This window comes from Crocodylus siamensis, chromosome 2 (genome assembly GCF_052110815.1).
Source record: "Crocodylus siamensis isolate JL-2025a chromosome 2, ASM5211081v1, whole genome shotgun sequence".
Classification (NCBI taxonomy): domain Eukaryota; kingdom Metazoa; phylum Chordata; order Crocodylia; family Crocodylidae; genus Crocodylus; species Crocodylus siamensis.
This window is the reverse complement of record NC_143396.1, coordinates 161,896,831-161,910,651: the sequence shown is the minus strand read 5'-3', so window position 1 is coordinate 161,910,651 and position 13,821 is coordinate 161,896,831. Positions and strand designations below refer to the sequence as shown.

Here is a 13,821-nt window from a genome sequence, read left to right as displayed (position 1 = left end):
CAAAACATTGGCTCACTAACTGCTGGTCTGGCTTGAAGCAGGCTTCTGGACTGTATCAGTCTTCTTTTCTTTAGTGAGGTGAACATCCCTTCCTGCTCATCTTGTCCAATCTTTTCACATAGTTATATCTTATATGCATCTTCCTGAAAGGGGCAGTTTTTCTTCTAACCTCAATTTGAAGAGTCTGATAAAATGAACACAGTTATAAAACTGAGTTGAGCAGAAAATATATGAGTGATTAATTGAAAGAGCAGGGGTTGTCAACCAGAGGTACGCATTAGGGCTGTGCGAAGCTTTGGTCCCTGATTCAATTTGGAGGTGATTCAGCCCAATTTGCTGGCCAAATCTCTGAATATAACTCAAATCAGGTGACCGTTTAATCTCTCCAAATTGAATCAGAACCCTCCAAATCAATTCAGAGAGATTCAGAAAGATTTGGCAATTTGGACATAGACACAGCTTTAAATATTTTTTCTACATACCTCAAGGTACCAGTCGGCTCGTGAATGCGGCAATGCTGCAGCAAACCCAGAAGTGGACCAGAAGCCCTTCCAGTGTACTTCTGGGCCCGCTGGGGAGTGTCCAGGGGGACACCCCCCATGCCTCCCCGGCTCAGTAACTGATGCCTCCTGAGTCTGGGGGGTACCAGGGATCCCCCCATGGCCAATCATCAAGCTGGGGGGGAAGTCAGGGGGCTCCCTGCGCGCTCCCTGGTGGACCTGGAAGTGGACTGGAAGAATCCATTTCCGGGTTTGCCACTGAGCGTGGGGGGGCCCTCCTGTGGGATGCTTCATCCACGCCACCATCACAGCATTCACAAGCCATGCCTGGTACCTAGAGGTATGTATAAAAAACATTTAAAGCTATGTCTACGACCCAATAGCTGATTCTCCAAATCACTGTCCCTGATTCAGCCGAATCCGAATTGAATAGGGCCTGTTTCATACACTCCTAGTATTGCAGGCCCATTTTGCACACCCCAAATTGAATAGGGCCTGTTTTGCAGACCCCCGGGGGTACTTGGAAAGGGACTAGGGGATATGAGCAGACAGGTGGGCAGGGATGGAGCACTGCCACCAACCACCCTGTGCTGCCGCCTCCTAGGAGCAGAGCTGGGGGTGGGGCAAGGGCAGTGGGTTCCCTCTGCAGGCACAGCCACCTGGCCAGCCAATGTGCGGGGGGAACAGCTTGCACACAGCAGCTGCCACTGCCACCATCCATCACCTCACACTGCCTCATGGAAGCCACCCCTGGTCTGCATCCAGCCACTGCCACCCCTGTCCCGTTCTGCCAGAAGTTTACCCAGAAGGGGTACACTCCTGAAAAAGGTTAAAAACCCCTGCATTAGAGCGTGTGTTCTTTCTTCACATGCAGCTAGGTGGCTTGAACCAATTATGAATTCAGAGAGTGTCTCTTCTCACCAGTCTGGGGCTTGTGGTGCTGCACAGACCAAATTATCTTGTCTGCATCAGGAGCAAGCCTGGGGAAGGCAGTAGATAATTTGCCAAGAAGTATAACCCTAGGGTAATGTTCATATCACTTCTTCCTTCTTGGTTGGCCTCTAGTAGGGTGGCTACAAGACTGGCCATGCCAGACTCTTTGGCTCCATGTAAATTTTTACTCTTTAGCTGGAGTTTGCTACTTAGATGATAAAATCCAGCAATGTGGTGGTCTTTCTTAGAAGCCACTGCCACCAGATTGAAGAAAAGACTGGGTTATATTTTTCCCTTAGAGATGCACCTTTACTTTGGACAAGGCTGAAACAGCCCTGCTGGAGAAACTGCCCCAGGGCTCACTAAAGTATTTCAGAAGAGCAAAATTGTATTTTGCTTTAACTATGTTACATCTTATACTAGTGATTCTGAAGCAGGGTGCTGTGGCACCCTGGTTAGCACTGCGTGATATGCAAACACCTATACATGACTCACAAGATAAACCCAGAGATTTCAAATAGGAATCCATGGTATCAAAAAAACTCTGTTGTGGTCTTTCTGAGTTCTTTCTAAGAGAAGAATTGCTCTATTATTTTTCCGTAATGAAAAAAACCTGAGTGAAACTGAAGACCTGGCTTTTTCTGAGGGGTGCCTTTAGTATAAAAAGATAGAGAACCACTGTTTTGATGGGCAGAAAAAAAGAAGTAGGAGGGAATATCCACTGTATCATTTTCTCAGGATGTTGCTTCAATTCTTTAATGCTCACTTAACAGAAATGGCAAAATGCTATTATGTCAAAACTCTCCATATATTTTTATATTACAAAATATAAATATTTCAGCATGGGGCTATTTTAATATCAAAATTCACTTTCTTTGTTTCTGATTATAGGTATGTGGGTTTTGTGTAAATGAGGTTGAGGAGGGAAGAGAAAATCAATAGGTTCTCTAGTTCCTCTCAGAAAAAAAAAGCCATATGCAGATCTATTGTAAGGAGAAGTGGGACAATTTTGGTGTGAGTACCTTGTTAAAATATTGGATGCCTATTGACCTACTGTCTGAAAATTTGCTTGCTGGTTACCAAATATATGCAGTACACAAACAATGAACAATATTCAAGTCTAGCTAGGCGCCTTTCCCTGGTAGAGTAAGTTTTAATTCACCTGTTAGTTCTAGTAAAATCAAATTTAACAGATGTCAAAACAACTAATCTCCTTTAAAGTATCAAACTCCTAATATAGCCCTTTTAGATTTTCATTTTACAGAAGCTTTTCTTCTATGCCCCCTCATTTTCTCAAACTTATCCCTTATTTTTGTGATTAGAGAAGAAGTGTGTAGATATTGCGTAAAAGAAGCCTTTTTTTGGTCAGAGGGGTAAGTAAGAACGTTGGTGCTCTGAGCTGGGCAATGCGAGATGCTGAGTGCTAACCTTCTTGCACAGGGTTCACTGCCATTATGGTGGCGGCATGACATGGGCTGCTTATACAGTGTTGCAGGCAGCAGTGCTGGCTTCCAGGGGCTACCCTTCTTGTACATCTTCTAAATTGGTACTTGAGGCTGATTCCTCACTTGCCCACCACTAGTTAATGCTCCTGTTTTTTTCTCATTGTGTAAAATCATAGAATCATAGAAGTAGGGTTGGAAGGGACCTTATAGATTTCAAGTCTGACCCCCTGCCAGGGCAGGAGGAAAAAAAATGATCCCAGCTAGGTAGACATCAAGCCTCCTTTTAAAGACCCCCATGGTAGGAGCCAGCACCACTTCCCTTGGAAGTTGGTTCCAGATCCTAGCTACCCTAACTGTGAAGTAGTTCTTACGGATGTCTAATCTAAACCTGCTCTCCAACAACTTGTGGCCGTTACTCCTTGTTATGCCAGGGGGCGCTAGGGGAAACAAGGTCTCTCCCAAACCCTTCTGGTCCCCCCCTAGTGAGTTTATAGATGGTCACCAGGTCCCCCCTCAGCCTTCTCTTGCGAAGGCTGAACAGGTTCAGGTCCCGCAATCTCTCGTTGTAGGGTCTGCCCTGTAGTCCCTGGATCATTCAGGTGGCCCTCCTCTGGACCCTCTCAATGTTGTCCCCATCCCTCCTGAAGTGGGGCGCACAGAACTGGACACAGTACTCCAGCTGTGGCCTGACCAGTGTTGCGTAGAGGGGGAGGATCACCTCCTTGGCCCTGCTAAGAGGTGCACCTGTGGATGCACGACAAGGTCCGGTTAGCCCTGCCAACTGTGACCTCACATTGTCGGCCCATATTCATCTTTGAGTCAGTAATGACTCCAAGATCCCTTTCTGCCTCCATGCTCTCAAGAAGGGAGTTTCCCAACTTATAAGTGTGCTGCTGGTTACTACTGCCCAAGTGCAGCACCCTGCACTTGTCAGTATTGAAAAGCAGTCTGTTTTTCCTAGCCTACCCCTGTAACCTATCCAAGTCTTGCTGCAGTCTTTCCCTCCCTACTAGTGTGCTCACCTCACCCCAAATTTTGGTATCATCAGCGAATTTAAACGGGTTGCTTTTCACCCTGTCATCCAAATTGATAAAGAGATTGAACAGCACAGGCCCAAAGACCGAGCCCTGGAGGACTCCACTGCCCACTTCTCCCCAGGTTGAATACGACCCATCCACCACCACCCTCTGAGTGCGACCCTTCAGCCAATCTGCAATCCATCTGACTGTGTAGGCATCAATGCCACAGTCACTCAATTTCTTAATGAGGATGGGGTGGGAGACGGTGGCAAAGGCCTTGCTGAAGTCCAGAAAGACTACATCCACAGCAACACCTGCATCCAATGCTTTTGTGACCTAATCAGAAAAGGCAATCAGGTTGGTCTGACATGACCTGTCCCTAATGAAACCATGCTGGTTGCCCTTGAGCATCATCTCTGAGGCCGGCCCATTGCAGATGTGCTCCATGATGAACTTCTCAAAGAGTTTCCCTAGGATTGAGGTAAGACTGATGGGCCTATAGTTGCCTGGGTCCTCCCTCCTCCTTTTTAAAGATGGGGACCACGTTAGCTATCTTCCAATCATCCGGCACCTTGCCCGGGCACCATGAACACTCGTAAAGCCATGCCCAGGGCCCTGCAATAACCCCTGCTAGCTCCCTCAACACCCTGGGGTGGAGAGCATCTGGACCCGCTGATTTGAACATGTCCAGCCCCTCCAGAAGCTCTCTAACCCAGTCCTCCCCAGCCTGAGGTCTGGAGGCGTTCCCCTCGAGTCCATCTTGCATCATAGTGGCGAAGTCCCGGTCCCTGCCCAAGAAAACAGAGGTGAAGAATTGGTTAAAGAGGTCTGCTTTCTCCTCTGGCGCAACCACCAGATTGCCTAGAGGATCTTGCAGGGGCCCCACATTTCCTGGTGCTTTCTTCATCCTCCCTATATATTTGAAAAAGGACTTTTTGTTATCTTTGACTTTGGAGGCAAGTCCTAGCTCTATGTCCGCCTTAGCTTTCCTGACAGCCCCCCTACAGGCCCGAGCAGAGGAGGTATACTACTCTCTGGAGATAGTACCCCCCTTCCACCGAGTGTACGCTGCCTTTTTGGTGATCAGGCATTCCTAGCCGCCCAGGGGAGCTTTCGGGCACTCCTGACCCCCTTGCTTTTTGTTGGAATGGTCACCCCTTGGGTCCTGAGTATTGTCTCCATAAGGAATGACCACTCATCTTGGGCGCTGAATTCCCCTGCCCTTGAGAACCCCAGCACCTCTCCCACTAATCTCTTCAGCTCGTTGATGTTGGCCCTCTTGAAGTCTAGGGCTACCGCCTTGCTACTGGTCCTTGACACCCTGTGCTGGATGGTAAACTCCAGCAAGCGATGATCAGTTAATAACCAGTTTTCTCAAAGTTTATTGCCATAGACTTCTCATATTAAATAGTTAGAAGAGGTTGAACTTTTTCTAATTCAGTTTGGCAAACTTACACCGCTTTTTTCCTTAAAAATGCTTCAATGCTCTTGTTTGTTCGTGTTGCTCTCAACAACTGGGAACATATCTGGATGTCTGAAGATATGGTGGCCATTATTGTAGTGACTGCCACCAGTTTCCCTATTGCAGCTAAATCCTGCAGTTCTTTTCTGCTCTAAGTCCAGGATCTCATATATCACAGTGTGATAACTGATGGCCAATGTTGGCTTTTAACAGACACAGTCTAGCTTTTATAACCCTTTGAATTGAAGGTTGCCATCAACACAAGTTTCAGAAAATGATTTTGCCCATGGGTATTTCCCAGTAGCTTCTTAAAATTAAAAGTTAGCTTTGGACTGCTTTTACTAAGGGGTAAATTGGGCAATCGTTTAAAATAGGAGGAGATAATTTGGCAGTCACTGCTAAAGTAGTTTACGCCAAAAGAAAGGATGTTTCCAACCCAAAAGGACTTGCTGGGTAGATAGAGCGGGTGCATGAAAAGTGTGGGATTATAGGCAACTTCCATTTTCCCAAAGAGAAAAGCCTGACTCCCGCAAGTACCGAGTATTCACGAAACCCATGGGGGCTAATGGGAGCAGCGTCCAGATAACATAGAACAAGAGGAAGGAAGGAGACAGTCCCTGGCTTGTATATGTCTGGGTAGTCATTTGGCACTGCCTTTCCTCTGGCAGATTTTGAAGGAATGAGTAATTTTGCTTGTGCAGACATACACTGCCAGTTGCATTTTCCTTCACACTAATAGATTTTTTTTTGCTTAAGCTTCCTCCTAAATGAGATTTCTGAGAAAAGGATCAGACTTGTAAGAAGCAGCAGGTGAGATCCTGGCCTTTCACTCTGTGAAGAGACATGTGCTGTATATTTGTAATAGGATCTATAGTGTAATAGCTAATGCTCTGTTACAAGCTGTGATCCTGTTTTCTGGACCATTTTTCCATGCCTTAACACTTTCCAAATTCTCTTCTTGCTATAACTACCTCACACTGTGAACACAGACAGTTCTGTTTTCATGGACGCTACAGGGGCTTGGTGCATTTGTTTTCTTCCTCGCCATGTTACCTAATAAAATAACTGGGACTTTTACCTAGACAAATACCAATATGAAATTGTGTGTATGTATATAAATACAAATTTTACAACAGAGATGGACAGGAGGAGCTTTGAAACACTATGCCTAGAATATATTCAGGCAATATATTTTTGTTGGGAGGTGTACAAAATGTTGTTTTGATTGTTAAAATTCTTGTCAAGCTTTGGTGCGTGTCCAGCCTAGTTTTTTTCTGGTTTGTATTACTTCCTACAGTTGTTCTCAGCTCAGAGCTGGATTTATCCAGATGTACTCCATCATGGTGCTGGTTAAAGGGCTTGATTATGTTCAGTAACACCCTCCAAATTGTTATCCATGTGTGTCTTGTGTAGGCGGTGATAGTTAAAGGCATGCAAATTGCCAGGTTTACAATTTGGATCTCCATCCAAACTGCTTACTAGGCTGCTTACAGTTAAATTGCGCGTGTTCAGTAGGTATATTAATCATTTATCCTCCAAAGAGTATCGTGCCATATTCTCCTTGGTTTTCCTGGATCTCTCAGATCAACCTAAGTCATTCCCCACAATAATCTGTTGATATTTACTGCTTGATCTATTTGTTGTTAAATCTATTTGATTTGCTGTTTGGTTTGGACACAGTGGCTGTTTCTTTCAAGCTGTGAGAGAGCACTGGGTTCCCTAAGACATTTGGAATAATTAACTTTAACACTGCACTTGTCACCTGTCACCCTCCACAGAAAGGTGCTGGATATCATCTGGACTTGTTTTGGGTGGCTGTTCTGATGATTGTCTGTTCCTTCATGGGCCTGCCTTGGTATGTTGCTGCTACTGTGATCTCCATTGCACACATTGACAGCTTGAAGATGGAGACAGAAACCTCAGCACCAGGAGAACAACCCAAGTTTCTGGGAGTAAGGTATGCCAAACCAAAGAGGGGCCTTAGTTGCCTTGCTTGCTAAAAGTTCAGTGTTCAGATGATTAAATGACCTACCATAAAAAACAGCAGTGATTCAGGGAAACTGGCTATCAGTTTTACAGCAAGTCTTCAGCTCCTCTAAGTTTTCCTTAAAGCTCTTGTTCTTTTCCTGCAATGTTCTTTGCTTAAAAGGAAAAAAAAAAAAAGCTGTTCTGTGTGCATGTATGACAGGCACACACCCTATTGTGTTGGACTTTATGTATTTCATTACCCTTCAACATATCTTAAAATTGACAAGCTTTTGCATAATGAATTTTAATTAGTATGAGGTCCTGTAAAGTTTCATTAATAGATATCCATTACTATTTTACAGCTTTGAGCATGAAATAGGAAAGTTGAGTTGTTCTTAGTATCATAAGGGATTTAGCTGCATAACTCTCCAGTGTTTTGCAGCTGAATCCCCTTTCTTCTTTGTGCACCTTATCCAGATTTTTAGAGCATGTTTCCCAAGCCTTGAGGAAGGGAATAGTTTTATTACAGATAATTTTGTAGTTGGGCATTAGGATAGACACGCAAGCAAATACAGTAGTAAAAAAGAAAATCAAACTTGTAGGGTCTAGAGCAACCAATTCAACCTAATGAGGCAATTAACTCTGTAATTAGGTACAGAATTAAGTTGTCTGAAGTGCTTTCAGTGGGAGCCTCAGCATTTGTGAAAATTAGAGCCAGTTATTTAGGTACTTCAATATGAATTGAATTCCCAAACTTTCAGATTAATTAGATTATGAATTTACCCTTATGCTGGCCAGAATAGACATCTGTGGTTCCTTCCCTCAATGAAAGATATTTATCTGAAGTGTTGAACTACAAAATATTAAGATTAGGACTCAAAATATGCCGCTAATGCACAATTCAATAAGAAATAATTTGTTGTCAATTTGCTTATCACACAAATTGCCAGTAATATGTACAAGGTTCGTTGGGTGAATCTGATATCTTTTATTAGACCAACTTAAATAGTTGGAAAAAATTTTTTTTGCAAGCTTTCAGGTTTAAAAACCCTTCGTCAAGCTGAGGAAGCTTCTGCGGTTGGTGTGCTTTTCCTGGATGAAATAGTTGGTCTAATAAAAGAGATCAGATTGACCCAAAGAACTTTGTCTGCCTATGTCCTAAGACCAACATGGCTACAACCTGCACTCCAGTAATATGTATAGAATTTAGCCTGCCAATTGATTTTTCATGTTAAACATTTAAACACGTTTCTCAGTATTGACCGGTAACACTCTATAAATTCACTACTACCGCTGAGCTTGTTTTACAGTTGCCAAAGTGAAAAATGGCCTTTAGGGATCAGTCTCGGTTTTTAAACAACAATGGGGGGCCAGATTTTCACAGATGGGTGCAAACAGTGCAAAGTATGCAGCTGTTGTCTTCACAAGTAAGGTATTGAGGGAAACACACCAATGGGCACGCTGTCGTATGCTGGGGCGTGTACATACAGTGGGGACAAATTTATGCTGCTACTTTTTGCTGCTGTATGCACCCCTTCACGTGGGTTTTGGTGCAGGGCAAAATGCTCCACTTCAGAGAAAATGCTGTTTCCCTGCTGCTCCCAGCTCCTGGCATACTAGAGGAGCCAGGGGACAACTAGAGGAGGGGAGACACTGGGTAGCAGCCAAAGCATCTCCTGGGAGGACCGAGCCTCCGTGCCTGCTGGCACATGCTCTTGGAGCATGTATTGTGGCGCTTTTTTGTGATGTCATTTTTTTTACTATTGGGATTTCCCAGTAGCAAATTGTGCCCCATGTGGCAAATTTGCAGCACAAGGCATGTTTTAATACGCCAGGTGTGCAGTTTGTGGTGTCACAAATGTCAAGTGCCTGCACGTCTGGATTTGTCCAATGTGTGTACTCTGCATTTTCAAGAGGTGCAGATTAATCTTTGGCGTGTGCATGTATGTATGCATGAACTTGCTGGCATACTACTGCCACTCATCTTTGAAAATATGCCCTAAAATTGATCTTTACAAATGAGGGGGGGGTTTCTCTTTGTGACTTGAAAAAAAAAAGGAAACTAGAAATAAAGCACAAGCTGATTCAGTAACTTCTCTGACTTGGTTTCAGGGAACAGAGGGTAACTGGTATCATTGTGTTCATTCTGACTGGTGTGTCGGTTTTTATGGCTCCCATTTTGAAGGTAAGTTCTTTTTCTCTTCTTCATCCTTAGGACACAGGCAAATAAGCAAACTACCGACCATACAATACCAGGTCAATTTTTTTAAGCTATTAAAAGTACTGTCATCATAATAGTATGGAAAAGGAGATTAGGGAGAATTATTGATCTTGTTTTATAATTTACCAGAAGATTAAAAATAAACTTTTGGGGGGATGAAAAGTTACATATTTGTAGCTTGATACGTTATTTCCAAGAAGTTTCAGGGTTGGGATTTTTAGTTCTGTCAACAAAAGAGTTGTCTTAAATGTTTATATGCATCATCATTGTATTGCATCTTATGTTTGATGCACCTGCCTTCTATGTGTTCCCATGGAAAAGATATTGTAAACACATTTGGAGAGCTTATATGAGCCTTCTGGAAACATGGTTGGTAGCCCAGAGTACTTGCCACGTGGAGAGCATCCAGTGGGTGTATAGTCAAGAAAAGGCTATTTAAATTTATGATATGCGTGCATGTGTGTATGTAAATGTGTACATCATATACATCCTGCTTTGCATCACTGGAGTGACTCCATGCAGTCTGACAATATCATTGAAATTTAGGACACAGACAGAAGTGATAGTTTTTGCCTGATCTAGCCTCTGAAAGCACTCTATATCTGTGACCAAACAGAAATGCATGGCTGCAAAGCACTTTAAAAGGGCCTGATTTCACAAAAATTTGAACCGTCATTGCATGAGTATTCAGATGAAGATGTTTCAAAACAGAGCGTCTTCAATAACTTTTGTCTGTGCTGCCTCCCAGCCTGTCACTGTTTTCAGAATGGGTGGGGGGAAAGGGAGGAGAGGAGGTTTGGTCTGGGGGTTTTTCAGCCCGTGCCATCTTGTGGGTGCTCCTGTCTACCCATCCCATCCAGCACTGTCTGGGGAACCTCTAGAATGTGCGTCCTCTGCTCCCTTCCCCCCCCCATTCTGAAAACAGCTGGTAGGCTGGAAGTGAGGAGGGGCTGTTGCTAAGAGATACTGGTGGGAGGCTTGAAGCCAGGAGCTAGATTCCCCTCCCCTCTGGAACCAATAGAAAATTTCTGTTTGGTCCTGGTGGTCCTTGAAACTTAGATCGCTTCCTGCAAAGTGTTCTGAGTTACAATGGGGAGCTACATTTCTGTCTGTGCCCTTAGTATCCTTGCATCTTGATCCAAAGGGAGCTTTGGGAATGGCAGCCTTGTAATGTTGACTGCCTTTAATCTGTGGAGTGGGCGAGAGTTCCAGGTGGGGGGAACCATGTAGCAGCAATAATGACTTCTCTGTATGAAGTCGCTGAGCAGGCTGCGAGATGCAAAAGTAGAAATATTTCTGGTAGGTGGGTGGATGGCTGTGTGTGTGCGCGCGTGCATGCGTGTGTGTGTAGTGCAAAAGTAGAAATGTTTCTGGTATGTGTGCGTGTGTGTTGGGGTGGGGGAGGGGGTCTGTGTATATAGAAGGGAAACTGCAAAGGTCATGTTCCCTGAAATCAAGGAGCATAGAGAGGTTATAGCAAATCCTTTATCTCTTCGGGCAAATATATGCCTTATTGGTAATGGGGAGTCCAAGTCTGTGGGAATTCCAGTTATATGTAGGTATCCCTGGAAGCTTATTCATGGCAATTAACTTTCAATAATACCTGCATGTAGGAAATTTGTATTTGTCACCCTTCACCCAGTCTGTGTTTGTGCACATTCTATAAATATGGCTTAGATGAGGGAGAATATTAAGAATTGCTAGCAATGCATAGAATATGTGCTGACTTTAGCTGATGGAGTTACTCAATGAGAGTTTTGCCAGGGGGCTAGCATTTCATCTGCTAAAATACAGCTGTCATGGCATAAACCTGAGCAGGGCAAGGTCCATCGAACCTACCATGCTTTGTGCAGAACCATATAACAACTGAATTTCTTGATTTGGGGCTGACTCCTTTGGAAACGAACAAAATTCTGACCCACAGAAATGCTGTGCAGCTGAGCAGCATACAAAGTATGTGTCTGTAAAAGGAACAGTACAATAGAAGTGTGATGTCGTAATCTCCTGGTTCTTTCTGTTAATTCTGGCTAGATTTATTGCTGAGGATTTTCTTTAAAGCTCCTTCCATTTGCCTTTTTTCTTTGGCAGAATATTATTTACATACAATTACATGCAATTAAGTTGCCCTTAAAGCATCATTAGATCATGAAACACTACTAGGGAAACTAGTTCTACATTGCTGGTGCAGGAACACTTATTCACATATAGACTGTTCTACTGATTTGTTTGAGTGCTGTAGATGTAGACTATGTTGTGCAACAGGAGAACTATGCCAAACAATTCCCAGACCATAGGATTTACAGTCTCGGAGTACAACCAAGGACTGCTTACCATAGTAACATGCATTACTGTAAATCCTATGTAAAGGAACAGTGGCAGCAGATGTAGTACAAGGCGGGGGTGGTGATGAAAAAATGGTAAAGATGCTTTGCAGTGGTTCCAGAAGAGTAAGTTCAAATCTTGCTATGGACTTGCACCAAAGGCCATCCCCTAATCAGCCCAACTGTAAATGAGTACTTGGTTATAGGGAGTCAAAAGCAGGTGGGTGTGATGCTAGCCATGACATTGCCTTGTGTGCTGTTGGCTACAGAGACTGGTGTAGACCCAGTGGACTGCCCATGTTGGCTGCACAGTTAGTGTTTTTTTCAACCACGTGGAGGAGGCGAATGAAAGGTTGATGCAAATCAGTAGCCTATTCCCAGCAGGAGAACAGGGTTACAGAAAGGCAGAAGTGAGGAAAAGCAACAAAAAGAGAGAGTATAGAAGTGACTCTGGACAGGACAGTAGAGAGTGGGGGAACAGACAACAGCAAGGCTGAGAAAAGGTCACTGTTGTTGAGTGCCTTGCTGGTGAAGAGAAGCAGTTTTAAAAAATATCAAAACTTTTCTAGAATTCTAGATTTGAGCTGGTTTTAAAAATTATAAATTTTTCCTTCTGGTTCTTTGTGACTGGATCTTACTTAACTTTTCACTTGTGTCATGAATTTCCTGCCTAATTTCAATCATGCGATTGATGGTATGTGACCTTTCCTTATACAAACCCATTCCACTCCCTACAGTACATTATGATTTCTAAGCAGAGATTTCTCTGTTCTTTTAATTATTTTACACACTTCCTTGAAGCATGGATATGGAATAAAGTTTCATTGCTGGGGGGTGTGGGGTAGATTGGCATACCTCCCATGTTAGCTCCCATAAGTCATCTTGGGAGTGTTTGAGGATCATTAACAAACCTCAGGGATAGGTAGTAGTGTTGTAACAACTACCTTGAGAATGAGTTACAAAACCTGTACGCTTGACAGTGCTACCAGCAAACTGAAAAGAAAAAAGCCCCAATACAGTAAGACAGTCAAAAAATAGAATGCCTTCTGTGTGGATGTTTGTTTTGCCTTTCATTTGATTAAGGCAGATTTCCATTGAAATAGCTTAGATCTGGCTAAAAGAGTGACAGAAAGCTTCCTATTATGCATGTTTTCCTTCTGTTGGCCAGTAGCAGGTTTGTTTTGGGTTTTTCAGACAGCTCTCTTTCTTTGCCAGCAAATACATTGCCAGAGCAATATCTTCCAGAACTGAAGTACTGCACTGTTCCTTTTCCACTGCTTTAAGGCAAGCATGATAGCATATCTAGATTTTATTTATGCATGATTTACATGTTTAAATAGTTTGAATTAGTGAAATGACACTTAATATACTTTTTTATAAGAAAGGAAGTAAAAATTGTAGAAAAACTTCAGAACATACCTAAAATCAAACTAAAAATCCCCCAAGCCTTCCCTGCTTGTGTCAAGATATGTTGTCTTGTCCTATTCCTCAGATCAAGGGAGTCGGCATGAAACCCTTGGACATTGCAGCTATACAAACAATGTAGAGCAGTGGTCTTCAACCTTTTTATGGTGAAGATCACTTTTTTGGAAGTAAGGGGCACCCCAGGATCTACTGTGCCTTCCCACCTGCCCTGCTTCCTGCCCTGCTCCCACCCCACCTCCAGCCCAGCAGCAGCAGAGAACTGGGGTCAGAACCCAGCCCGGCCCAGTCTGAGACTCTCCGCCATCCAGGGGTGTATGTGTGGGGTGGGCAGGGCTCCCACCGCTGGCGAAGGCTTCAGGGCCTGTGCCCTCCCCAGTGCTCCAGAGGCCTGTGCCTTGCCCCCCTTTGCTCCAGAATGAGGTGGCTGCTGCTGGGGGCTGGCCGCTGTGCCTGGACCACATCTGGGGGTGGTATGGGTGCCCGAGGCCTCTTCCGGGCTACGCCCCACCCATGAACCTCCATGAACC

General features: G+C 44.0%; 1 protein-coding gene across 3 annotated transcripts in view; it reads left to right on the top strand.

Annotated features, from left to right (window-relative positions):
- SLC4A4 (solute carrier family 4 member 4) overlaps positions 1-13,821 on the top strand; it is a 312,036-nt gene that overhangs the window by 277,760 nt on the left and 20,455 nt on the right. For all 3 annotated transcript variants that reach the window (XM_090031969.1, XM_090031970.1, XM_090031968.1), the window contains exons 19-20: positions 7,138-7,316; positions 9,440-9,512. In XM_090031969.1, the coding sequence (XP_089888095.1) occupies positions 7,138-7,316; positions 9,440-9,512 (252 nt within the window). The remainder of the gene's footprint in view (positions 1-7,137; positions 7,317-9,439; positions 9,513-13,821) is intronic.